Raw genomic sequence first — 27,918 nt, 5'->3', positions numbered from 1 at the left:
CTGGCTTGGGTTCTCTGTGAGCCCTCCTGGCTCGGGGTCTCTGTGAACCCTCCTGGTTCTGGATCCCAGCAAGTCCTCCAGGCTTGGGTTCTCCATGAGCCCTCCTGGCTCGGGGTCTCCGTGAGCCCTCCTGGCTTGGGTTCTCTGTGAGCCCTCCTGGCTTGGGTTCTCTGTGAGCCCTCCTGGCTCGGGGTCTCTGTGAGCCCTCCTGGTTCTGGATCCCAGCAAGTCCTCCAGGCTTGGGTTCTCTGTGAGCCCTCCTGGCTTGGGTTCTCTGTGAGCCCTCCTGGCTTGGGTTCTCTGTGAGCCCTCCTGGCTTGGGTTCTCTGTGAGCCCTCCTGGCTCGGGGTCTCTGTGAGCCCTCCTGGTTCTGGATCCCAGCAAGTCCTCCTGGCTCGGGTTCTCCGTGAGCCCTCCTGGCTCGGGTTCTCCGTGAGCCCTCTTGGCTCGGGGTCTCTGTGAGCCCTCCTGGTTCTGGATCCCAGCAAGTCCTCATGGCTTGGGTTCTCTGTGAGCCCTCCTGGCTTGGGTTCTCTGTGAGCCCTCCTGGCTTGGGTTCTCTGTGAGCCCTCCTGGCTTGGGTTCTCTGTGAGCCCTCCTGGCTCGGGGTCTCTGTGAGCCCTCCTGGTTCTGGATCCCAGCAAGTCCTCCAGGCTTGGGTTCTCTGTGAGCCCTCCTGGCTCAGGTTCTCCATGAGCCCTCCTGGCTCGGGGTCTCCGTGAGCCCTCCTGGCTCGGGGTCTCCGTGAGCCCTCCTGGCTCGGGGTCTCTGTGAGCCCTCCTGGCTCTGGATCCCAGCAAGTCCTCCTGGCCCGGTTTCTCTGTGAGCCCTCCTGGCCCGGTTTCTCTGTGAGCCCTCCTGGCCCGGTTTCTCTGTGAGCCCTCCTGGCCCGGTTTCTCTGTGAGCCCTCCTGGCTCAGGTTCTCCGTGAGCCCTCCTGGCTCGGGGTCTCTGTGAGCCCTCCTGGTTCTGGATCCCAGCAAGTCCTACTGGCTTGGGTTCTCTGTGAGCCCTCCTGGCTCGGGGTCTCCGTGAGCCCTCCTGGCCCGGTTTCTCTGTGAGCCCTCCTGGCCCAGTTTCTCTGTGAGCCCTCCTGGCTCAGGTTCTCTGTGAGCCCTCCTGGCTCAGGTTCTCTGTGAGCCCTCCTGGCTCAGGTTCTCCGTGAGCCCTCCTGGCTCGGGGTCTCTGTGAGCCCTCCTGGTTCTGGATCCCAGCAAGTCCTCCTGGCTTGGGTTCTCTGTGAGCCCTCCTGGCTCGGGGTCTCTGTGAGCCCTCCTGGTTCTGGATCCCAGCAAGTCCTCCTGGCTTGGGTTCTCTGTGAGCCCTCCTGGCTTGGGTTCTCTGTGAGCCCTCCTGGCTTGGGTTCTCTGTGAGCCCTCCTGGCTCGGGGTCTCTGTGAACCCTCCTGGTTCTGGATCCCAGCAAGTCCTCCAGGCTTGGGTTCTCCATGAGCCCTCCTGGCTCGGGGTCTCCATGAGCCCTCCTGGCTCGGGGTCTCCGTGAGCCCTCCTGGCTCGGGGTCTCTGTGAGCCCTCCTGGCTCTGGATCCCAGCAAGTCCTCCCTGCCCGGTTTCTCTGTGAGCCCTCCTGGCCCGGTTTCTCTGTGAGCCCTCCTGGCCCGGTTTCGCGGTGAGCCCTCCTGGCTCAGGTTCTCCGTGAGCCCTCCTGGCTCGGGGTCTCTGAGATCCCGCCTGGTTCTGGATCCCAGCAAGTCCTCCTGGCTCGGGGTCTCCGTGAGCCCTCCTGGCCCGGTTTCTCTGTGAGCCCTTCTGGCCCGGTTTCTCTCTGAGCCCTCCTGGTTCTGGATCCCAGCAAGTCCTCCAGGCTTGGGTTCTCTGTGAGCCCTCCTGGCTCAGGTTCTCCATGAGCCCTCCTGGCTCGGGGTCTCCGTGAGCCCTCCTGGCTCGGGGTCTCTGTGAGCCCTCCTGGCTCTGGATCCAAGCAAGTCCTCCTGGCCCGGTTTCTCTGTGAGCCCTCCTGGCCCGGTTTCTCTGTGAGCCCTCCTGGCCCGGTTTCTCTGTGAGCCCTCCTGGCTCAGGTTCTCCATGAGCCCTCCTGGCTCGGGGTCTCTGAGAGCCCTCCTGGTTCCGGATCCCAGCAAGTCCTACTGGCTTGGGTTCTCTGTGAGCCCTCCTGGCTCGGGTTCTCTGTGAGCCCTCCTGGCTCGGGTTCTCTGTGAGCCCTCCTGGCTTGGGTTCTCTGTGAGCCCTCCTGGCTTGGGTTCTCTGTGAGCCCTCTTGGCTGTAGTTCTCTGTGAGCCCTCCTGGCCCGGTTTCTCTGTGAGCCCTCCTGGCTCAGGTTCTCCATGAGCCCTCCTGGCTCGGGGTCTCTGAGAGCCCTCCTGGTTCCGGATCCCAGCAAGTCCTACTGGCTTGGGTTCTCTGTGAGCCCTCCTGGCTCGGGTTCTCTGTGAGCCCTCCTGGCTCGGGTTCTCTGTGAGCCCTCCTGGCTCGGGTTCTCTGTGAGCCCTCCTGGCTCGGGTTCTCTGTGAGCCCTCCTGGCTTGGGTTCTCTGTGAGCCCTCCTGGCTCTGGGGTCTCCGTGAGCCCTCTTGGCTCGGGTTCTCCGAGAGCCCTCCTGGCTGTAGTTCTCTGTGAGCCCTCCTGGCTTGGGTTCTCTGTGAGCCCTCTTGGCTGTAGTTCTCTGTGAGCCCTCCTGGCTCGGGGTCTCCGTGAGCCCTCCTGGCTCGGGGTCTCTGTGAGCCCTCCTGGCTCTGGATCCCAGCAAGTCCTCCTGGCCCGGTTTCTCTGTGAGCCCTCCTGGCCCGGTTTCTCTGTGAGCCCTCCTGGCCCGGTTTCTCGGTGAGCCCTCCTGGCTCAGGTTCTCCATGAGCCCTCCTGGCTCGGGGTCTCTGAGAGCCCTCCTGGTTCCGGATCCCAGCAAGTCCTCCTGGCTTGGGTTCTCTATGAGCCCTCCTGGCTTGGGTTCTCTATGAGCCCTCCTGGCTTGGGTTCTCTGAGTCCTCCTGGCTTGGGTTCTCTGTGAGCCCTCCTGGCTCGGGGTCTCCGTGAGCCCTCTTGGCTCGGGTTCTCCGAGAGCCCTCCTGGCTGTAGTTCTCTGTGAACCCTCCTGGCCCGGTTTCTCTGTGAGCCCTCCTGGCCCGGTTTCTCTGTGAGCCCTCCTGGCCCGGTTTCTCTGTGAGCCCTCCTGGCCCGGTTTCTCTGTGAGCCCTCCTGGCCCGGTTTCTCTGTGAGCCCTCCTGGCCCGGGGTCTCCGTGAGCCCTCCTGGCTGTAGTTCTCTGTGAGCCCTCCTGGCTTGGGTTCTCTGTGAGCCCTCTTGGCTGTAGTTCTCTGTGAGCCCTCCTGGCTTGGGTTCTCTGTGAGCCCTCTTGGCTGTAGTTCTCTGTGAGCCCTCTTGGCTGTAGTTCTCTGTGAGCCCTCTTGGCTGTAGTTCTCTGTGAGCTCGCTCAGTGAGGCAGTGTTCAGTGTCCTTTGTGGCCTTACTATTCGCACCAGAGTTTGTATTTTGTCTCCAGGTTGTCCTTGATGATCTGCTCCCTCTTTCTGCCTCTCTCTGGATCTTCAGGCTTTGGCCCCCAATCTCTAGTCCCAGTTTATCATGCATCTCCCCTTCTCTGGCACTTGTACCCTCGCTTCACACAGCACAGGCCGCACGGTTCCCGCGACCTGCCTTCAGCACCCCATTCTGTCTCTGCCCCTCTCTACTTGCCCAGTGCTGGTTGTCTGCTTTGAACATCTGTCCGACTCCTGCCCGTCTCGGGGTGAGCTTTTAAACCTCTTGTCTCGCTGGGGTAGCGGCTGTTGGGGACAGGGTAGGCGTGGACGCTACCAGATGCTGCTCCCCATTGGAGGCGAAGGCCGGATCACGCGAGCCTGTGACCATGCAAGAACACAGTGCTACCCACTTTGGGCATCGATATTTAAGGAAAGAGTTGAGGCATACAGGTCCCATGTGGCCCCTCTAGCATGAAGAGGACAGAGACGCCAAACTGCTTCTGGCGAGCTCCAGGTGGATGGTCAAGATGAGAGCACATGCTGCCTGCAAGTCCCAAAGGCCTCTCCCATCACAGAAGAGCAGCAGGACTGGCGGGGAGTGGCCACAGACCCATGTAGCATGGCAGCCGCGATTCAGTCACAACCAAGGTGGCCGCCATGGCTGCGCTGCCTTTTAAACCTTCTCCAAGGGTTGTTACATGGTCAACCAGTCAGTCTCAAGTTCAAACCTTAAAAGGGTGCAACCATTGGGGTGAAGAGCAAGACCCAGCAGTCCCAATGGGAGGAAGATGGGAGGGACTGGGTGAACTGGCCGTGGGGAAATTCTGCGGGTCACAGATGTCGTTGGTCGCGATCCCTGGATACACGTGAGGAACGTGGATAAGGGCGGAGGTCAGATGACTGCAGCATAGTGGCACCCTGCGAGGTGTGCAATTAAGCTTTGCTACACCTCAGAGCCAATTGCAGTGAGAGAGAGGCCAGTTGTGACCAGCCCTTTCCCACTCCTCAAGCCTTCTTCCCTGCTCCCTTTAGTTCACAGTCAGTAGGTGGGCCCAGTCTGGGATATGGGGCCTGGTCTCCCGCACCTTGGTCCTCCTATCCCCTCTCAGCTGCCTGGGGTTTTCTCCAGTACAGAGCTGCAAGGCACCTCTGCGTTCAGCCTCCTCACTCCCAGGCTAGGGAAACACAGCCTGTTTTATACTGCGTGGGCCATGTGTTTGCTCCCCGATTGGCTAGTCTGGTCAGCTGGTTCACTGCAGTGATCTGGTTGGCGAGTGAGCCTTTTATTTCAGAACTCAGGGTGGAGGGCATTAAAAGGCGGATGGGCTGTTTAAACCCATACCATGCAGCCTGCATGGTTTTGCAGTTGTCAGTTATATAGCGCCCTTTGCCATTTGTATGGCCTCACCGGGAAGTTTGTTTGATGTAAAAGGGGTCTGCACGGTGGACTGGAAACCAAGAGAGGCTCTCGGTTTGTTTTCCCAAGTTATCCCATTTTACACAATGGAAGCTAAAATGGCATCTTAATTGTGTGTGTCCTGGCTGGATGAATAAACAAATATTCAGTGCTCACAAAAGACCTAGGCGGACAACACTCCAGACTGCCCCATAGGCCAGTCCACCACAGCCCATGGTGCAGAGGTCCCCCAGGAAATCTCCAGACTTCCCTGTAGGCCAGTCCACCCCTGCCCATGGTGCAGAGGCCCACCAGGAAATCTCCAGACTTCACGTTAGGCCAGTCCACCCCTACCCATGGTGCAGAGGTCCACCAGGAAATCTCCAGACTTCCCTGTAAGCCAGTCCACCCCTACTCATGGTGCAGAGGTCCACCAGGCAATCTCCAGACTTCCCTGTAGGCCAGTCCACCCCTGCCCATGGAGCAGAGGTCCACCAGGAAATCTCCAGACTTCCCTGTAGGCCAGTCCACCCCTACTCATGGTGCAGAGGTCCACCAGGAAATCTCCAGACTTCCCTGTAGGCCAGTCCACCCTTACCCATGGTGTCACAGTTCAGTTCAGGGCCGGGCGGGACCTTTATCGCTGTTTTGACACAGAATACATTGGTTATATCTTCCTTGCTTTACAGGGTCACGAAATTCTATGAGAAACCGTCCCCGGAAGTAACCAGCTCCAGACTGGCCAGTGTGGTGTTCTACTGCTTAAGACGGAAGACCCTCGGCTCCCTAGAGCAGTTCTTAAACCTCCACGATAACGTGGAAGACAGAGTTTTGGGAAAGTATTTGGTAATTCATATGTGTGTTCTTTATAGTCAGTCGTGTGGCATTTGCTGATGTGCACGTGGACTGAGTGTGACAGCGGAAGCGCTCACCAGTGGCGCGTTCCCGAATGCACGACTGCTCTGGAAGGATCGATAAGGAGACTGGATTCAGCCCCCGCCCTCCCCCCCACTGGGACTGTTGCTTTAATGGCAATACATCCTTAAGTCGTGTCACAGAAGAGAATAACCGCTCTGCAGACCCGTCCAAACCAGTCAGACAGGGGCAGTATTGCCCGGGTGGCGAGTCCCTGTCGCCGCCTTGTAAGACCCCGAGCTCCCCAGTGGCCTTTCTCTTTAGGTGCAGTTGAGTCCAGATACAGGGAGAACACCCCGAGACCAGGGTCCTCAAAACCTTCAGGCCTCAAAATGTGCACTCGCCACTTGCGATTGACTCTTGCGGAGGAAGACGTTGTGTGCATGTGGAGAATTGGTGGTGATGCCTGGCTTGCATATTGCACCCCTGCTCAGTGCGTGCTTGGTTATGGTGTGCAGTCCTGGGTGCATTATCAGTGCGTGCTTGGTTATGGCGTGCAGTCCTTGCTGCATTATCAGTGGGTGCTTGGGTATGGCGTGCAGTCCTTGCTGCATTATCAGTGCGTGCTTGGTTATGGCGTGCTTGGTTATGGCGTGCAGTCCTTGGTGCATTACAAGTGCGGTTATGGCTTGCAGTCCTTGCTGCATTATCAGTAGGTGCTTGGTTATGGCGTGCAGTCCTTGCTGCATTATCAGTGCGTGCTTGGTGATGGTGTGCAGTCCTTGGTGCATTACCAGTGTGGTTATGGCGTGCAGTCTTTGCTGCATTATCAGTGCGTGCTTGGTTATGGCGTGCAGTCCTTGCTGCATTATCAGTGGGTGCTTGGGTATGGCGTGCAGTCCTTGCTGCATTATCAGTGCGTGCTTGGTTATGGTGTGCAGTCCTTTCTGCATTATCAGTGGGTGCTTGGTTATGGCGTGCAGTCCTTGCTGCATTATCAATGGGTGCTTGGTTATGGCGTGCAGTCCTTGCTGCATTATCAGTGCGTGCTTGGTTATGGCGTGCAGTCCTTGCTGCATTATCAGTGGGTGCTTGGGTATGGCGTGCAGTCCTTGCTGCATTATCAGTGCGTGCTTGGTTATGGCGTGCTTGGTTATGGCGTGCAGTCCTTGGTGCATTACAAGTGCGGTTATGGCGTGCAGTCCTTGCTGCATTATCAGTGCGTGCTTGGTTATGGCTTGCAGTCCTTGCTGCATTATCAGTAGGTGCTTGGTTATGGCGTGCAGTCCTTGCTGCATTATCAGTGGGTGCTTGGTTATGGCGTGCAGTCCTTGCTGCATTATCAGTGCGTGCTTGGTTATGGTGTGCAGTCCTTGGTGCATTACCAGTGTGGTTATGGCGTGCAGTCCTTGCTGCATTATCAGTGCGTGCTTGGTTATGGCGTGCAGTCCTTGCTGCATTATCAGTGGGTGCTTGGGTATGGCGTGCAGTCCTTGCTGCATTATCAGTGCGTGCTTGGTTATGGCGTGCAGTCCTTTCTGCATTATCAGTGGGTGCTTGGTTATGGCATGCAGTCCTTGGTGCATTACCAGTGCGGTTATGGCGTGCAGTGCTTGGTGCATTATCAGTGGGTGCTTGGTTATGGCGTGCAGTCCTTGGTGCATTATCAGTGCGTGCTTGGTTATGTCGTGCAGTCCTTGGTGCATTATCAGTGCGTGCTTGGTTATGGTGTGCAGTGCTTGGTACATTAACAGTGCATGGTTGGTTATGGCGTGCAGTGCTTGGTGCATTATCAGTGGGTGCTTGGTTATGGCGTGCAGTCCTTGGTGCATTATCAGTGCGTGCTTGGTTATGTCGTGCAGTGCTTGGTGCTTTATCAGTGCGTGCTTGGTTATTTCGTGCAGTGCTTGGTGCATTATCAGTGCGTGCTTGGTTATGGCGTGCAGTGCTTGGTGCATTATCAATGCGTGCTTGGTTATGGCATGCAGTCCTTGGTGTATTATCAGTGGGTGCTTGGTTATGGCGTGCAGTCCTTGCTGCATTATCAGTGCGTGCTTGGTTATGGCGTGCAGTCCTTGCTGCATTATCAGTGCGTGCTTGGTTATTGCGTGCAGTCCTTGCTGCATTATCAGTGCGTGCTTGGTTATGGCGTGCAGTCCTTGCTGCATTATCAGTGGGTGCTTGGTTATGGCGTGCAGTAATTTGTGCATTATCAGTGCGTGCTTGGTTATGGCGTGCAGTCCTTGGTACATTATCAGTGCGTGGTTATGGCGTGCAGTCCTTGGTGCATTATCAGTGGGTGCTTGGTTATGGCATGCAGTGCTTGCTGCATTATCAGTGCGTGCTTGGTTATGGCGTGCAGTCCTTGCTGCATTATCAGTGCGTGCTTTGTTATGGCGTGCAGTCCTTGCTGCATTATCAGTGGGTGCTTGGGTATGGCGTGCAGTCCTTGCTGCATTATCAGTGCGTGCTTGGTTATGGCGTGCTTGGTTATGGCGTGCAGTCCTTAGTGCATTACCAGTGTGGTTATGGCTTGCAGTCCTTGCTGCATTATCAGTAGGTGCTTGGTTATGGCGTGCAGTCCTTGCTGCATTATCAGTGGGTGCTTGGTTATGGTGTGCAGTCCTTGCTGCATTATCAGTGCATGCTTGGTTATGGTGTGCAGTCCTTGGTGCATTACCAGTGTGGTTATGGCGTGCAGTCCTTGCTGCATTATCAGTGCGTGCTTGGTTATGGCGTGCAGTCCTTGCTGCATTATCAGTGGGTGCTTGGGTATGGCGTGCAGTCCTTGCTGCATTATCAGTGCGTGCTTGGTTATGGTGTGCAGTCCTTGCTGCATTATCAGTGGGTGCTTGGTTATGGCGTGCAGTCCTTGGTGCATTACCAGTGCGGTTATGGCGTGCAGTGCTTGGTGCATTATCAGTGGGTGCTTGGTTATGGCGTGCAGTCCTTGGTGCATTATCAGTGCGTGCTTGGTTATGTCGTGCAGTCCTTGGTGCATTATCAGTGCGTGCTTGGTTATGGTGTGCAGTGCTTGGTACATTAACAGTGCATGGTTGGTTATGGCGTGCAGTGCTTGGTGCATTATCAGTGGGTGCTTGGTTATGGCGTGCAGTCCTTGGTGCATTATCAGTGCGTGCTTGGTTATGTCGTGCAGTGCTTGGTGCTTTATCAGTGCGTGCTTGGTTATGTCGTGCAGTGCTTGGTGCATTATCAGTGTGTGCTTGGTTATGGCGTGCAGTGCTTGGTGCATTATCAATGCGTGCTTGGTTATGGCATGCAGTCCTTGGTGCATTATCAGTGGGTGCTTGGTTATGGCGTGCAGTCCTTGCTGCATTATCAGTGCGTGCTTGGTTATAGCGTGCAGTCCTTGCTGCATTATCAGTGCGTGCTTGGTTATGGCGTGCAGTCCTTGCTGCATTATCAGTGGGTGCTTGGGTATGGCGTGCAGTCCTTGCTGCATTATCAGTGCGTGCTTGGTTATGGCGTGCTTGGTTATGGCGTGCAGTCCTTGGTGCATTACCAGTGTGGTTATGGCGTGCAGTCCTTGCTGCATTATCAGTGCGTGTTTGGTTATGGCGTGCAGTCCTTGCTGCATTATCAGTGGGTGCTTGGGTATGGCGTGCAGTCTTTGCTGCATTATCAGTGCGTGCTTGGTTATGGCGTGCAGTCCTTGCTGCATTATCAGTGGGTGGTTGGTTATGGCGTGCAGTCCTTGGTGCATTACCAGTGCGGTTATGGCGTGCAGTCCTTGGTGCATTATCAGTGCGTGCTTGGTTATGTCGTGCAGTGCTTGGTGCATTATCAGTGCGTGCTTGGTTATGGCGTGCAGTGCTTGGTGCATTATCAATGTGTGCTTGGTTATGGCATGCAGTCCTTGGTGCATTATCAGTGGGTGCTTGGTTATGGCGTGCAGTCCTTGCTGCATTATCAGTGCGTGCTTGGTTATGGCGTGCAGTCCTTGCTGCATTATCAGTGCGTGCTTGGTTATGGCGTGCAGTCCTTGCTGCATTATCAGTGCGTGCTTGGTTATGGCGTGCAGTCCTTGCTGCATTATCAGTGGGTGCTTGGGTATGGCGTGCAGTCCTTGCTGCATTATCAGTGCGTGCTTGGTTATGGCGTGCAGTCCTTGGTGCATTACAAGTGCGGTTATGGCGTGCAGTCCTTGCTGCATTATCAGTGCGTGCTTGGTTATGGCTTGCAGTCCTTGCTGCATTATCAGTAGGTGCTTGGTTATGGCGTGCAGTCCTTGCTGCATTATCAGTGGGTGCTTGGTTATGGCGTGCAGTCCTTGCTGCATTATCAGTGCCTGCTTGGTTATGGCGTGCAGTCCTTGCTGCATTATCAGTGGGTGCTTGGGTATGGCGTGCAGTCCTTGCTGCATTACCAGTGTGGTTATGGCGTGCAGTCCTTGCTGCATTATCAGTGCGTGCTTGGTTATGGCGTGCAGTCCTTGCTGCATTATCAGTGGGTGCTTGGGTATGGCGTGCAGTCCTTGCTGCATTATCAGTGCTTGCTTCGTTATGGCGTGCAGTCCTTGCTGCATTATCAGTGCGTGCTTGGTTATGTCGTGCAGTCCTTGGTGCATTATCAGTGCGTGCTTGGTTATGGTGTGCAGTGCTTGGTACATTAACAGTGCATGGTTGGTTATGGCGTGCAGTGCTTGGTGCATTATCAGTGGGTGCTTGGTTATGGCGTGCAGTCCTTGGTGCATTATCAGTGCGTGCTTGGTTATGTCGTGCAGTGCTTGGTGCTTTATCAGTGCGTGCCTGGTTATGTCGTGCAGTGCTTGGTGCATTATCAGTGCGTGCTTGGTTATGGCGTGCAGTGCTTGGTGCATTATCAATGCGTGCTTGGTTATGGCATGCAGTCCTTGGTGCATTATCAGTGGGTGCTTGGTTATGGCGTGCAGTCCTTGCTGCATTATCAGTGCGTGCTTGGTTATGGCGTGCAGTCCTTGCTGCATTATCAGTGCGTGCTTGGTTATTGCGTGCAGTCCTTGCTGCATTATCAGTGCGTGCTTGGTTATGGCGTGCAGTCCTTGCTGCATTATCAGTGGGTGCTTGGTTATGGCGTGCAGTAATTTGTGCATTATCAGTGCGTGCTTGGTTATGGCGTGCAGTCCTTGGTGCATTATCAGTGGGTGCTTGGTTATGGCGTGCAGTCCTTGCTACATTATCAGTGGGTGCTTGGTTATGGCATGCAGTGCTTGCTGCATTATCAGTGCGTGCTTGGTTATCGATTGCAGTCCTTCGTGCATTATCATTGCGTGCTTGTTTATGGCGTGCAGTCCTTCGTGCATTATCATTGCGTGCTTGGTTATGGCGTGCAGTGCTTGCTGCATTATCAGTGCGTGCTTGGTTATCGATTGCAGTCCTTCGTGCATTATCATTGCGTGCTTGGTTATGGCGTGCAGTCCTTCGTGCATTATCATTGCGTGCTTGGTTATGGCGTGCAGTGCTTGGTGCATTATCAGTGGGTGATTGGTTATGGCATGCAGTCCTTTCTGCATTATCAGTGCGTGCTTAGTTATGTCGTGCAGTCCTTGGTGCATTATCAGTGCGTGCTTGGTTATGGTGTGCAGTGCTTGGTGCATTATCAGTGCATGGTTGGTTATGGCGTGCAGTGCTTGGTGCATTATCAGTGCATGCTTGGTTATGGCGTGCAGTCCTTGGTGCATTTTCAGTGCATTGCACTGCTGCTGCCGGAGTTCAATTTTCACAGTCATGATTTGTATTGAGTCCATCCTGACCAATAGGACGTTGTGTTGTTGCACATTGTAGGAAGTGTTTGATTGCCTTTACATGGGATAAATGCATGTTTTGCCTTTTTTCTGCTCGCCAGGAGTGGCTCATTAACGTGATGCATGTTCCGGTCTATGGGATGAAGTTACCGTCCGGCTTCCAGCTCATCGGACAAGTGGTAAGCACTGGAATGCTTTGCTTTGGGGGTAGTTCCGGTATGCGCTATGGAGCCCTAGAAGCAAACAAGTGAAGCAGGGATTGGTGCCCCAGCCATTCCCTCTCCTTTTACCCCTCCCAGACCTCTGCCACCCCCCCCAAGACTGTATGGATTGGTTTTTCGGAAGCTACTCGGGCACAGTAATGGGCAGGGGAGTTTCTAGGTCTGGAAAAGACCCGGGGCTAAGCTGATGTCAGAACTGTTGGGACTGGGGGCTAGCTAGTCTTTTTGGCTATAGCTCCTGAGATTCTATCAGGGGCTACAACCAAAAGATCAGGGGCTATAGCCCCCATAGCAACGCCCCTGGTAATGGGTGTCATGGGATGGCCGCACACCACTGCTTGGGCGCGGGTTCCAGATGGTTTCAGGACGTCAGGTAATATATGAAAGTGCGGTTACCAGACATTTGGTCGAAAAAAATTGGTCGACCAGACAAATGGTCGAACCAATTTGGTCGAAAACCAAATGGTCGAATGAATTTTTATTTTTTTTTATTTTCACCTTTTTTTTTTTTTTTGGGGGGGGGTCCCCCCCAACCCCCTTTTTTTTCTAAAAACCCATTTTTGTAAAAAACGAAAACCCGAAAAATAAATATATAATTAAAAAAAATAATTTGACCATTTGGTTTTCGACTAAATTGCGTCGACCAAATGTAATTCGACCAGTTTTAGGTCGACCAAATGTCTGGACACCTGAAAGTGCCACAACACCTAAAGCCGCAGCACCTGGCATCTGATTGTGGCAGGGGCGATCTGTGCAGTAGGTGCTGCCGTGCACTGCTGTGCCTGCACCACTCTGCTGTGCCTGCACCGCCTGGTCTCAATGTCACTCACCACCTTGCTTCTCATACTGCCTCTGCACTCCATGGAAGGGACTTTAGAGTGGTTTGTGATGCTGGGAGGGCAATGTTCTCTAGACTAACCTGGGCTCATCTGTTGGTAGTGGTGTCCAAAACGTAAGGCAGAAGAGCGCATAAGCCAAAACAGTTATCACTTTGACTAATGGAATTTCCCTGCAGAGGTGTATCTCATAAAGTTAAAATGTAGTATAATCTCTTTGTGCAAATAGTTAAAATGTAGTACAATCTCTTTGTGCAAATAGTTAAAATGTAGTACAATCTCTTTGTGCAATTTAGCGGCACGCGAAAGTTTGAAATTAACAGCGCTATAGGTCAAAGGCCGCAATGGGCTTAGTACAAGTCTCATCAGAGCTTAGTAAAGCCAGTGGCCCTTCTATGTGAGGCCCATGGGGCCATTGGACCAATCCCTGCAGTCAGTGGTCCTAGCATGTGCGCACATGAAACAAGAGCAGATGTCTGCTTTGTCGAGAGGATGATGGTCCTGTTGCTGCGTAGTTATAATGGACAAATGGGGGCCATGTGGTTGGAACTGCTGAACCCCATTCTCCTTTGCTCATGGGAATTGTTAAGAACTCTGTTCCTATGTGGTTGGTAGCATCTTGGATTTCTTTGTAGGAGCAGTCCAAGGCCCACGCCCACTAAGTTATAAATCTATCGAGTGTTTCTGACCCAAGCTGTCGAATACACTGCTCTGATTAGGATCCAGCTTTTCCAGGGTGCAGCTGTAGGTTGATTTTCTGGACTAAGGGGCAGCTTGGCGTCACAGAAGTTGAGATACTCAAAACTACGGTTTGGTGCGGCTCCAACCGAGAACGGCGCAGCTTTGATGGTGGGTGGGTGCAGGAACACTCCTGCAATGGCACTTCGAATGAGAGAATCGTAATTATAAGTGTGTACACTGTGAGAAACCTGAAGGTACTCTCGTAGCGACTCCCCAGGGATCTTCTGTTAAGGTGGCCAGGGAAGGGCCATTGCTTTTGGATCCCTGGGGGTGGACAAGCCAGGTAGGATCACCTGGGTGGAGGGTCCTTTGGCATTGGAGAGAGGGTGCCTGAAGGCGAGACACACTATTCCCCCATCATTAACACTGAGCTACCTGACCCTTCTCTCAGTCTTCATGGGGTATTGCCAATCTTATCCCATATTTCCCTTTAGTTTCCCACCAAATACTGAGAAGAGGAAGAGGCAGCTATTGCAAACACCACTCTAGTACTGTGTAATGTGCAGAACTCATGGTGACAACAGTAAGACAAACACAAGTGATCACAGTTCAAGGGTGTTCATTGAACTTCAATTGGGTTTATAAAACATCTATCTAGTCCCAAATCTAAAGATGTGAGTAAACTACGACCAACAATAATAACGCAGTCCTAGTCGAGTCTGTCAAATAAAAGGGCCTATACTAATGAACCTATAGCCAATTCTTTATTCTAAATACAAATAGTGTGGTAAACAATGTTATGCAAAAGAAAAGTTTTCAATAAATGATATGTCCGGATATTCAAGCCTCTGGCTTCCCTTCCCAATGTTTTCAGCACAGGACAAGGAGGCACACTTGAGCTTGGCACAGTCTCTGGCTTCTCTAGCACGAGGATGCAGTTCAATATTTCACTATCATGGCCTTATGTGTCAAAGTCTATTTGCCATTCAAAGTCTCTTATTTCAGAGGGCTTGATCCATCACAACGAATATCAAAGTTCCTTTCTTCTTCTTAGGATTTCACATGTACAAATTCTCCAGTGATTTTCTGTTCACCCCGGGTCCCCTCCGCCGGGCTCAGACCCCCTTTAACACAAAACTTTTCATTGATCTCCCTCTGTCGGGGTCGGACCAACTTTTATCTACTTTGCCACAAACTTTCTTTACTGTATCAACATAGAAGACTTTTGATTGTGCCCAGGATTTTGCTTGACCCGTTGCAGGACCACTTCAATTCACAGTTCTTTACAACTCTTTCACTTTTGTCGTCACTTCTCAGCTGGATACCTTACACAGACCTTCGATTGAGCACACATGCGGTGCCGGACCACTCTGTCAAAGGTATCGTATCTTGGTTCCAAAGTTCAATCACTCATCAGCATTTCAACTTCACTTGCGTCGGTTATCACAAGCGTTTCAAACAATGTTCATTCCAGCACTCGCCATACAATGTTGCCACTTGCAACCTGGGCTTCAAGACAGACCAGTCTTGCAGCAGTCTCCCTAACTCACCAGCTGTGTTGATTTCATTGATGCTGCTTTGTTCTTGAAGCCAAGGACAGTACCCCGGCAGCTGGCGTTATCGACGCAGGAGGGCCCGGGTACCTACGACACAGTGCAGGATTCTTCAGCCTGGTTTCCTGGTGTTATGCTTTCTATTCTAGAAGTTTCAGAAAAATGGTTCCTTGTCAAAAAGGTGAAGCGAACTTCCCTCGCTGCGACCCCCTTCTGTCTTGCCATCTTTCTTCTCTCTGTAAACTGCCATCTTGGAACTGTTGTTTCCTTGCCTCACTCAGAGTGTACTCTCATGCTCTGCGTTTTATCCATGTGGGGAAGCTTAATGAAAGTCAGGTGTGTGCGATGGGAAGTAAATTGCCTGACCTCGCCTGACCATTGTATTGGGACATGTCAAGTATACGGCTCGGGTGTTGGTCCATTTTCTCTCATAGTGGGCTACCTGTGAGAAAGTGTTAGTGTTGTAAAAAGGGGTTGGGGGACAGAGTTCCAAAATATCCTACCTGGTAGGATGGGGTAAAGGTGTTATAGGGAAGGGGATACCGTGTCTCACCATCCTGTGTCCCAGTCCCAAAGACCCCTCACCCAGGTGATCCTCTCGCACTGGTCCACCCCCAGGAACTGGATCCAAAAGCGATGGCCGTGTCCTGGCCACCTGGATGACAGATTCTCTAGGTACTAGTGGGTGAGACACCTCATTTCTCACAACTGGGATGTAGAAGAAAGGCATGTCACACTAACAGGCTTATACAAGGTCAGGCAATTGAGTTTAACCCACCTCACCTGCAACCTGTTAATAATGGTAAAGAGTACAAAAGATGGAGCCCAAAATCACAGAGTGAAGGGAGAGAATCAGCCGTGTTGGGACAATAAGCAGAGACGCCGCAACGATCCTGGGAGACATGCTAGAGGGTCTTTGGAGGACCGGGAACGATCTTATTGGAAGACGGGCAGCAGGCACTGCTGTACAGCAGAGGAACGAAAAGAGCTGTGCGCGCCCAGGTGCAGCTGGAGCCGCAGATGATGTCGGGTACGCAGACCTCGTGTGAAGCAGAGCAGAGAAGCCTGTGTGTATGTGGAGACGTGGCCGGCGAGCTTAGCGGTTTGTTTCCCATTCGGAGAGAGCTGCAGGGAGGAGTTGCGAAGAACCGGTAAGTGTCAGAGGACACTGTAAAGATCGGAGCACTCCGAAGGGACTGCAAATAACGGTCCAAGAGCATAAGTAAATGCTACCCATATTGAGTACCAAACTGAAAGGAAGCTACTTATTGAATACACTACAATGCTATTTTAGTGAGCACGTAAATACTACACTTATTGAATACCGAACTGAAAGAATGCTGCTATTGAGTAAACTATGATGTGCTGAATGATGAATGAACACTCTAAGTCAAATAGACATATCAAACGGCACACTGCCAGTAAATCACAGTGTGAACTTTGAACATTACAATTGCAAAGAGAAGGGAGGCTGTCAATAATAACTGCAAACGCGAGAAAGAGTCACGAGTGTATGACAAGCCAAGAACTGGTATCAGAGTGTTACAAGGAATATGCAGATAGAAAGTGAAAGCCCAAGGCAGAAGAGCCTATCAGGGGCCCAACAGCTTTGCAGAGACTTATGGTTGTGTGACCTGTGATGGGTGGACCGTGAGGTCTGACAACTGAGCCTACACCAGAGAGCCCTGAATGGTGAACAAGCTGTAAAGAACTGTGAAACACCTGGTAAAGCAAACCTGAAGGTGGGTCAAGTAGACCCGGTGTTTTCTTTGGAACTTTGTGCAGATGAAACCATTGTGAGTGTGAAACCATTGTGAGTGTGAAACCATTGTGAGTGTGGAGTTAAAGTCTTGGGGAAAGGAAGCTAGTCTACGAGCCCCATTGTATGTCCAGCCTAATGCTGCCTCTCAGGTGTGAGCCTGTTACTCAATCACCGGTGCCTTTTCTCTCGCATTGCATCGCTCCCTGCTGCCTGCAAGTGCCAAACCCTGCATCCATTTTTAAGCACGCCTTTAATATCATTATCCCCCATTTTGTGCTGTACTAATGCTTTTTGGCAAATTCAAATCTAGGTGTGCTTTTTTTATTCTGTGCACGCTTGGCCCTCCTTTGCACTCTTGGCCTCCTTTGCACTCTTGGCCTCCTTTGCACTCTTGGCCCTCCTGTGCACACCTCCTCCACCTGCCTGGCTGCTGGGCCACTTTATGAATTCCCGTGCACTGTGCAGCGCCCCTGCTCATCCCTCTTTTCCCCCCCCTCCACCCCCAAGGCACTCTCTATCTCTCCTGTCTATTCTAACTGCTATTCTATCACTTATCCTTCCTCCCTCATAAAGTCTGGAAGAATAAAGTCCCCTCTCCTGACCTGTGGGGCCCCATCTGGTCTCCACTCTCCTCTTCACCCATTAATGGTAGCACTAAGTGGGAAGTACTCCTTGCATACGTCTCTTCCTCTCCGTGTATCATTCATGTCGATCACAATGGCACTATCAAGGCCCAAGATTCTCAACCTACTCTTCTCCTTGTCGACCGGCGCCTGCCTTCTCTCATAAACTTCCTGCCACCCCTGTTTCCTCTCCCCTCACTACTGATGAAAGTACCATGCCCCTGTAGACCCCCCTCAGCAAACCTACAAAGGTGGTAAACGGCTTCACTTGGCTACTCTGAATGCTTGCTCTGCTGTCAAACACTCCTCTGACATCTGTCTCCTTCTCGAAGACTTTGACCTGGATATCCTCGCTCTTACCGAGACGTGGTTCAATGCCAGCTCTGTCACTGCTCTTGACACACTGCTTCCTGTGGCCTACAAAATCCTCTCCAAACACAGACCCAACAGACCTGCAGGTAGAGTGCCCTGATCTTCCATGAGTGGGTCCCTGCTTCCATCATTCCTATTCAATCCAGCTCCTCTTTTCATTGCCTCGTCTGTAGGTTTGGGGTCTCGTCTACTCTCTCTGTCACCCTAGCAACTCTCTGACTGTGAAACGCTTCTCCAAGCAGAGCGTGTGGGGCAGATCTCTCTTCTTGGCAGTGCCTCCCTCTGGAACAGCCTCCCTGCCCCCCTAAGACTTGAGCCGGACCTCCTTAAATTCTGGAAACTGCTCATAACTCTGCTCTTCTCTACCTCTTTCCCCCTTTCCCCTTTCTCTTCCCTGCTAATCACCCCACTTCCACTGTGACTGGTGACCTGATCCTCATGAACCTCGCAGGATCCCAGTCAATATCAGCACCCCTCCCCCCATTGCACTGCCCTGCAGGCCCCTGCTCGGTGGTGCCACGTCCCACTTTGAGAGTCGCCTGTACCAGCACTTAGCCTGATGTTCTCCTCCTCGGATCCCCTTAGCACTTCCCTCCTGGGCCCTCCTGCAGCGCTCGTCCACTCCTCTGTTCCCTGCTCCATCCCATTCCCCTCCACTTCTCCTCAATGCACTTACACGTCCAAATTCCACAAGGCCTAGTAAGACGACCACTGTACATTACTGTTTTGCTGTTTTTATTTCCCCTGTTCCCTTCCCATTTAGCCATGTGGCACTTTGAAACCATTCTGCTGTATAAACCACCTTATAAATGCTCAGTAAAATAAATAGAATCCTGATAGTCAAACAACCGGAGAACTCTGTCTTGTGGAAGGGAGTCCCGGGACCTCCATTTTGTGTTGATTGTGCTTGATTTGAACTTGGAGAAGGTAATTTCAGAACTTGACCAAACTCCATTGAAGTGAACCTATATTGGAACTGTATTGAACTTGAAACGGGGCCCCCAAGAAAACCTCAAGCTGGAAGTAGCTTAGTATTTACCTTTGAACACTTATATTTTCCTGAGAAGATTCCCCCCTCCTATTGTATTATAGTTGTGAGGACAAGCAGAGCTTCTGACACATACAGACTGTTATTTTGGACTTGCAGACAGAGACTTTCCTTAGGTTTCTTTAGGCAGGGAAAATCCCACTATATTATAGGGAAAGTTGGGCGCTACACCATCCTGGTCATTAATAACGTTTTGTTGAGAACTATACATCTGTTGTCTGTGGCATCTCTCTTGATACCATGCCTGTCTCACAGCACCTTGAGTGGTTGATTGGAGTCCAAGGTGGCTGTGGGCAGCCTCAGGTCTGTAGGCTGCGTTAGTTAAAGGGACATCTTGGGCCCATTGCTCTTAAAGGGATTGTGTCTTTTTGACGAACTTGAACTGCTCTAAATTATTTGTACCACTTTTTATTACCACCTTGCGGTAGATGGTGGGGTGAGGTTAGGCGATATTGTATTTGTGGGGGGAACAACCCTTTCTGAAGGTCACAGCAAAATAAATTCCCATACGACATGCTTTGTTCCTGTGAAGGGAAGAAGGCCGTATTGTCCAATGCAGCAATTCCACTAGGGGTCGTGTTGAAGTCCCACTCGCCAGATTTCATCTTAATAGTCTCTTTTAATTAGTTCATATCGTCAATAATTTCCATGCAGTTGACATCCAGTTGCCTTGGGAATTCAAGGCAGTGTTTTTTAAACTGATAGGCTTTCCAGAGTCTCGTTTTCGGTTATCAACTCATCTTGCCTGATGAGGTGGTCATTGTGTCAATATAGTCATTTACTGCTTGCCTTTTAGCTAAAGTGGCTCTTAGAATCAGATCAGAATCGGCCCACATAGAATCCCTGTGAGATTAGCGGATAAACCCAATGTGGATTCCCAACATTAAACAGTTTACCGATCACTGAATCCATGTGAGCCGCCACATATAGACTTCTTCCTAGCCAACTCCAGGTTTTCCTGCTCGCCTTCTCTTTAGACATCCATTCCAGCCGGTCTCGACTGGTCCTGGCTCCTGCAGCCTTTAAAACGCTAGGTTGTCCCAGCCATGGCGGTGTGGGGGTGCATCAGTTCACATTCACTCTTTAATAGGAACAAATGGCCTCCTTGGGAGTTGTGAATTACCGCCAAGGAACAAATGGCCTCCTTAGGAGCTTGGAATTACTGCCAAGGAACAAATGGCCTCCTTAGGAGCTTGGAATTACTGCCAAGGAACAAATGGCCTCCTTAGGAGCTTGGAATTACCGCCAACACATTTCTGGTTACTACAATTCAGTCCTGAGGATTTACTGCAAGAGTGGGGTTACAGTGGTATAATTCCCCATTTTGGAAGCCATAATACCCCCCCGAGCACTAATTCCGCTGCAGTAAATCTGACAATTTTGGAAGTTCAGTGGGGTTTATACTCGAGTGAAACCCTTCACTTCACCCCCTACCTCGGAATTCACTTGTGGTATTAAAGTGGTGTTAACGCAATGGCACCCAGTTTATTGCCATTTTATCCTGCACTGCCAAACTCTTAATGAGACCCAAAGTCAGACTGCAGCACCCTGCATCGCTGGTCTAATTACCTCGGAGAGGAGTGGGGCTTAATCCCCTGAAATCGGTTACTTCATCTCTTCAAGCAAAAGACCCTCCCTGACAGCTCGGTTAGCGGTATAGGACATATACGGTTTAAAATGACTCTGTGGGACTTGGTGTCTGTCTTCCAGCTGGCACGCAGGTATGTCATTCCAAAATAAGCTCTGGGGGTGGGGGACTCTGGAAAAGCAGGAGGACAAAAGTGAAGGGTTACATTGATGTCGTTTCACAGCTGTCTTCGAATGAACCCCTTGATGCGTGCCCAGGCTGTTCTGGAGTGATCATTACAGCAGGGGCTTCAGTCCTTTTATTCAGCTGCAATAGCCTGACGGTGGTGGGCTCTGGGTATACCTATGGTAACCCCTGGCCTAATGAGGTCCCGGCTAGGTGGGCTGCATGGCTCAACACTGGAGGGAATGTGAAAACAAAGTTAAAATATCGAGGCTGAGTACCCCAAAAGGAAATACACCAAACACGGGTTACAAAGGAACATACAAAGATCTTTAATTTATACTGAACAGTTACAGAGAAAAAAAGGTAACAGATAGCTATCGGCCCTCATTACAACACAACGAACTCCAGGGTGGTTCAGTGTGCTTAGTGAGAGACGCTGTACATTAGAATTCGTTGCTCTTTTATACCATTTGCGAACATGATGTCCAACCCTACTTCGGGTTAATATTCCTCTAATACATTACTGATCTAGGGTTCATGCCGAGTTCATACCACTATATGCATAGGGATTGCCTTTAATACATTCGCCGACAAGTCTACATGGTAACAGTATATTTTAGGATTTCTCATAAAGGTCTTCTCAAACATTAATACAATGTAGTTAAACAAGTGTTCTTAGTTCAGTATTTGGATATATTGTTCTTAACATATGCTCGTGGATTAGTTTCATTGCACGAGTAATCCTTTGCACACAGTTCAGCGAAGTACAAGGTCTCAGTTCACGACCCCAACAAGTGGCCTGCAGGCAAGTTGCATATTAATTACACACCGAGGTCAAGACGGCCATGTTATATTTCGAAATGACATCGTCCACCATTTTAACTCACAGGGTGACTTTACGGAGAGAACCTAAAATGGTGGATTGACCTAAAATGGTGGCTTACATTGATTCAAAGGTCAGGACTTTGCAACACGGATTCCTTCTCAAGTGGCTTATAAACAGCTTGGCATAGGCCAATATACATGTATTCGTTGCAATAGGAGGCACGATATAATTTCCCGTTTTACAAACCCTTCTTTTTGGCCTATGCCAAGTGCTAAACTACTTCGGATCTCCTTGCAAATAACTCCATGCATCATCGTCCATGCACCCTGAATCGCTGTCAGAAATATCTATTACCATCAGGTTATTCGCTAAACTTTCCTTTAACAAGTATTCCTTGGAGGTTTTATCCGGGGCATACACTTTATGTCCTATCGTACCTATCGCTTGTGCGCAAAATAAAATCCCCGTAGCATCGAACATATACTAGGTAGACACTGGATACAACAACAAAGGAACAACAGAATTCCCAAAATGATCAGTAAAACCGAAAGTACCTTCCAAACCCAAGATCGCAAGAAGTCCCAGAACCAAGTGCTAAGATCCCAGTTTCCCTCAGGAACATGCACTTCTGAACTAAGGACATGCAGATTCTGTATTGCCTTGAAGATAGTTTGGGAGGAATCTGGCACGAAAACACAGCAAGCACACCACCACGTTCAGCCAGAATGACATCTAATGCCATCCGGTTATGAAGCGCTACTAGTCTTATCGCTTTCTGTTCTAGTGTCATATTAGAGTATGTCCGTGGTCCGGTTGATGGTTCTCTCCAGTACTCTCACTAACTAGTCTTCTGATACCTTCGGAATTCGCTATCTGCCCCCAAAATGGCACAAATGATTTTGCTACATCTCCCAAGACCTGTGCTGGAGTGTCACCATTCTCGTCCCGCCGTGGACGAGCCTTTGAAACCTCTACAGTACTAGCTATGAACACCCCAAGTAACTGGATCCCTAAATGACAGGTTCCCTGCCAATCCCTAGGTAACCATGGAAATGCTACATTACCACAAAACAAAGTAGACAGGTTCGCCTACATACAAAGGTCTGTCTTCCCCAGTAAAATTTGCAACGTTGGCACAACCTCTAAAATCTCCCATTGACTGAGTACCATTCCTCTGTTTGCAGAAAGAAACTGAATCGGGGCTATGGTTAACAGTGTAAGAAGGAGGCATAGCATCCTTATTGCCTATCAGAGCCATTTTAAAGGAAATCAAAGATTGAAAAGGACGAGACAGCCTATCAGAAGGCCTAATTGAGGCAACGTTGAGCTTACTCCTATTTGCGAAAAGCGAGCATCCCAGGGGAGTCAGAACACGTTTCTCAAAACTATTCAAATTAGTGCCATCAAAGTTCTCTGAGATGCTATCATTCTATCGGCCAAAGAACAGTGCTCTAAGAGAAGCATAACAAGCAGTTGTCAAAGGTAAAGGTTGAATATACCAACCTAGCCCCTTATCCCTGTGTTGCGGTAAATATGAACAGACCCAACAGTTGGACCTATTAAAAATGGCATGCGTGGCATTCATGATAAGTAACAGAGTATTATTGTGGTACCTTTGTCTATGCTGGGAGTCCCTAGGGGACAGGACAGAGTATGCAAATGTACGAAGGGAGTAGGAACAGTAGGTACATTTTCAGTCGGTAACAAGGACTCTAAAGGATGAGTTTCCTCGAGGTACCATAAGCCTAAGACAGTGACTATAATAAAACCAAATATTATTATAAAAATACAGCAATATGTTTTCGGGGCCCAAGTACTTTGTCCATTATTCCGGTTGGTCACACAATCATTTACAAGTCCCATACGGTAGCGGTGGCAGGCATTGTAGTCTTCAAACGGAAACCCACAATGTTTGTTGCTGGCGACCTCCCAGCCGCGCGACTTGTTAGTCCTTCCACAACCCTAGCCAACAGAATCCCCTTTCTCAAATTTGGGCAAAAACAAGCCCTCGATGATCCTTTCTTCTCCGAATGCACAGCCGAACCGTGCCGTAATTCTTTTTTCTTGGACGAAATTGTACCTTCCTTTTCCCGGTACGATTGATCCGGAAACAATGTGTCGTCCCTTCCCGTTGGAAGCATCGTATCAAGAGCAAGTGAAGATGGGGCATTTGAAACAGCAGTTTCCGGAAGCAAAACTTTTGGAGAGTGTGGCGACAAAATGGCAGGTTTCCCAAGCCTCACGGGCTCAGAAAGATTCTCTGATACACTCTCAGCGCTATCTTCTGCTTTGGGATCATTGGTTGCAGCGTTAGCAAGGGGTTCTGTTTCTTCTGTATCGTGTGGCAGTGGGTGAGGAAGTTTCTTGACGTGCGACGCGTGGATCCAGTTCTTTCTGCCAGAAACCCGTACCGCCATCTGTGTCACGAACAGGACCTGGAATGGGCCCCGCCAGCAAGGTGCAAGGCAGGAAGAACGCTCAAATGCCTTGATGAGCACCCAGTTCCCAGGCCGTATGCTGTGGCCCGGGCCCTCGTATCGCACAGGTAAAGCCTCTCGCACCTGGTGATAAATCAAATACAGGTTTTTAGCCAACTGGCTGAAATAATCTGAAAGCAATACATTTCTCAAAGATCTCCATTTAGGAAGGTTCCAGATATTGGCAGGTCTCCCCATTACCACCTCAAATGGAGAGAGCCCAGTCTTAGTTTGAGGGGTTGTACGCATGGCTAATAACACGATCGGTAAGGCGTCCGGCCATTTTAATGTAGTGCCGGCACACGTCTTAGAGAGCTTGTTCTTGATGATACCATTGTGTCTTTCTACTAGTCCGGCGCTCTGAGCGTGTCTGGCCGAGTGGAACCGCTTGTCGATCTGTAATGCCGCACATATCTGCAGAATTACAGCAGCAACAAAATGTGTACCATTGTCCGACCAGATGACTCTTGGTAGCCCGAACCACGGGAAATATTCTTTTAACATGGTTTTCGCAGTTGTCATGATTGTAGCATCTTTGACAGGGAAAGCCTCAACCCATTTACTAAAAGCACAGATGACCACTAATACATACTTCATATTGTTGCATCGTTCCATTTCAATAAAGCCGAAATGGATGACTTTGAAGGGGACAGAGGGTGGCCCAAAACTTCCCCCTGGAGTTGCTGTCCCCTTTCCCACATTGTGTTGTAGGCAAATCATGCAGTCCTGAATATAGCGCTGGGCGATTTTTCAAAATGTTGTCATTTGCCCAAACTTTCTCTAACATTTTCGTGCCTTTCTGGGCACATATATGCGTAGGACCATGGGCCATGATGACCATCATCATTACATACGCGTCAGGGAGTAGCCATTTCCCTTCAACTATGTCCACCCAACACCCGTCATCAAGTTTCCCCAAGCCTTCAGCCCACCTCTTGGATTCTTCTAACGTGGCATCGGCTTGAATATCCCATACAGACCCAACACCCTCGTCCATTGCATAGGTATTTACAGGCTCCCTTGAAACATACATCTCCGTAAAGAGATCGGTAGCAGTTTGTCTAGCTATCTGATCAGCGAAAGCATTCCCTTTTCGTATGTCATCTGTAATCTTTCGATGTGCTGCACATTTTATGACGGATAACTGAATAGGGAGCGCAAGTGCTGAGAGAAGTTGTACTATTAGGGAGCCATGCTGGATTTTTGTGCCATGTGAAGTTAAGAACCCTCTCTCTGACCAGTCTCCCAAAGTTGTGAACCACCCCAAAGGCATACTGACTATCAGTATATATGTTTACTGTAAGCCCTTCGGAAAGTTCACAAGCTCGGGTCAATGCTATAATCTCTGCGGCCTGCGCAGAGTTATGCGTGATTCTCTTGGTTTCCACAATCGTGCTTAATGTGGTTATTGCATAAGCAGCTGTGGATGTACCATCCGGAAGTTTGAAGCAGGAGCCATCACAAAACAGCTCTCCTTGCGGATTATTCAAAGGAGTGTCTTTCAAATCAATTCTACCCTTTGTTTCTTGTTCGGTAGTATACAGACAGTCATGTGACTCATCGCCGCAAGCAGTACCTTGTGGGAAAGGTAAGAGTTCAGCCGGATTAAGAACACAATACCTCCTTATTTGGATGTGAGGAGCAAACAAGATCAATTCATATCTCGTCAACCGTACGGAAGTGAGGTGTTGCGTTTGGGTTCAGTTCAGTAGAACATCTACAGAGTGAGGCACCATCAGGGTTAGATCATGGCCTAGGACCATCCCCTCACTCTGTTTTACAGACGCAGCAACAGCAGCGACAGCTCGCAAACATCTTTGCAAAGCGCATGCTACAGGATCAAGGGCGGAAGAAAAGTAACCGCACAGTCTATTTTTCCCTCCATGTTCCTGCGTTAATACAGCCAAAGCACATCCATCACATTCATGCACAAACAACACAAAGGCCTTTTCATGGTTTGGTGTGCCCAAAACTGGTGCCGAGCATAATGCAGTCTTGAGCAAGTCAAACTATTGCTGGTGCTCCGTGTTCCACAGCAATGGCGAAGAAATGCCCTTCTTTGTCAAAGCCAACATCGGTTTGATCACTAGTGAGAAATTTGGGATCCACAACCTACAGTAATAAGCCATACCTATCAAGGCTCTAACTTCCTTCTGTGTATTTGGGACAGATATGCCAGAAATGTGTTTTATTCTTTCAGGTGCCAATCTTCTTTCCTCCTTTGACAGGAGATAGCCTAAATAGGCGACCTCCTGACAACAATATTAAAACTTTTTAAGCAAGGCTTTGTGACCATGATTAGCCAGATGAATAAGCAACAGCACAGTGCTCTCCTTGCAGGCACTTTCATAGTCTGCAGCTAAAAGCAAGCCATAAACATACTGAAGCAATGTACAAGTAGAGGGCAATTCAAGAGTATCAAGCTGTTCTTTCAAAGCCCTACTGTAGATGCTAGGACTCTGTGTAACCTTGCGGTGCACGAGTAAATGTAAACAAGCGTCCCCCTAAGGTGAACGCAAAAAAGTATCTACTGTCCTTGTGTATAGGAATACTAAAGAAAGCATTCTTCAGATCCACAACACTAAAGTAAGTAGCTGTAGCTGGAATCATGGTTAATATTGTCGTCACGTCAGGCACAATTGGAAATTGCGGAGCAACGACTTTATTAATGGCACGTAAATCAATTATGAAACGGAATGGAATTGCATTATCGCCTTTCTTGTAGACTGGTCAAATCGGACTATTGCACAAACTTCCTGAACTTTCCTCAATCACCCGCGATACACAAAATAGGAAACGATGCATTTCAAAGCTTGCTCGCCCTCAACTGAAATCTTATACTAGGGAATGCGTGGCAGCTCAATTCCATGTTTCAAGACTATCTTAACAGGTTCAATCTGTAAAAAACCGACATCATTGTCATCAATTGCCCATAAACTCTCTGGTACATGAATGAATTCTGGCGGCAAAGGTCTAGTCAAGAATTGCGAGACAGAAAGTTGCTGTGGTGAAATCGTTAAATGCACTCCGTCAGAAGAACAATGAATTACCGCATTCAATTCTTTCAATAGATTCAACCCCAGCAAATTCTCTCCACAATTTGAAGTCAAAAGGAATGGACAGTGGTCCGTAAAGGGACCCAAAGAAATGGGTACCGGCGAAGAAACTGGACAAACAACTGGTGTGCCAGAAAACCCTACAGAAACATTGGTTTGCCCTGACAGTGGAATGTTTGGAACCCGTAAATGATCAATGGAACACTTCTGTGCTCCAGTATCTATCAAAAACCGATGTTCCCTATTTCCCACCACCATTTCAACGTAGGGACCTTTCTGATTGACTGGAATAGGTGTAGGTTCCAGACCCTGCTTCGGGCAATCCTAACGAAACAGAATATCATCAAAAGGAAGCGCTTCAGATAGATATGCAGCAGAAGGATGATCAAATATGTTCCTAATATCCACACTCGGAGTCTGATTATCCTGTGAAAAAGGTTGCTGAGGATCCTGTGCAAACTGACCTCTACCAGGCCCCCCTACACCCGGGCGACCTCTGAATCGTCTACCCATATTCCCAAATGTGTTATTTGACCTCTGTCGAAGGACGGGGCATTGTGCACGCCAATGACCCTCTTGTCGACAATAGGCACACTGGTTAATGTTCACAGGACCCAAGGGCACATTCCCTTGTGGAACATACTGACCTCTAATCTGCGAACTACCCCCTCTGGGGCCTCTAACAATTTGCTGTAATAGTACTTTAGTCTTTAGATCACCTTTTCGCTTTTCAACTCTATCTTTTTCATTGTTGACACGATTCTCGTAGTTCTGAGCCATGTGCAGTACTTCTGATTGGGACTTCGCCTGCCAAGTGCTCTCAGAAGACATCATTTGTGACTGGATGTCAGGCAGCAATCCACGCACAAATTTGTCCACAAATAATCTGTTCCCAGACTCTGTGCCTAAGTCTTATCCGCTGAAATCCGAGAATACCTGTTCGAACTGATTAAAGAACTCGGTAGCACCCTCAGACTTCCCTTGGACACAGGCCGTAAGTTTGTCTCAAATAATTATTTTCTCAGGAATTATGGTTTTCAATTTTGTAATAATTCTATCAGGCAAAGTTAGTATCACCTGGGGTGGTCTTTCACTGAGGACTGCAAGACGGACTCTATTTCTTTATAGAATCCTGTCGGATTTTTCCTAATATCAGGGATAGATTGTCTAATAGTATTCACTTCCTGTCTTGAGAACGGGACATTAACAAACTGCGATACATAATGTGCAGGAATGTCCACAGCGACTATACCCGCCGCAGC

General features: G+C 49.9%; 1 protein-coding gene across 2 annotated transcripts in view; it reads left to right on the top strand.

Moving 5' to 3' along the window:
• LOC138487609 (uncharacterized) overlaps positions 1-27,918 on the top strand; it is a 508,482-nt gene that overhangs the window by 212,107 nt on the left and 268,457 nt on the right. For both annotated transcript variants that reach the window (XR_011274510.1, XM_069614083.1), the window contains exons 7-8: positions 5,540-5,696; positions 11,550-11,627. Coding sequence is in view for 1 of the 2 variants with exons in the window: in XM_069614083.1 (XP_069470184.1) it covers positions 5,540-5,696; positions 11,550-11,627 (235 nt within the window). In the remaining variant the exon portion in view is untranslated. The remainder of the gene's footprint in view (positions 1-5,539; positions 5,697-11,549; positions 11,628-27,918) is intronic.

This window comes from Ambystoma mexicanum, chromosome 9 (genome assembly GCF_040938575.1).
Source record: "Ambystoma mexicanum isolate Mex_15411 chromosome 9, UKY_AmexF1_1, whole genome shotgun sequence".
Lineage (NCBI taxonomy): Eukaryota > Metazoa > Chordata > Amphibia > Caudata > Ambystomatidae > Ambystoma > Ambystoma mexicanum.
Note: the sequence above shows the minus strand (reverse complement) of the source record. Positions and strands in the feature narration are given on the sequence as shown.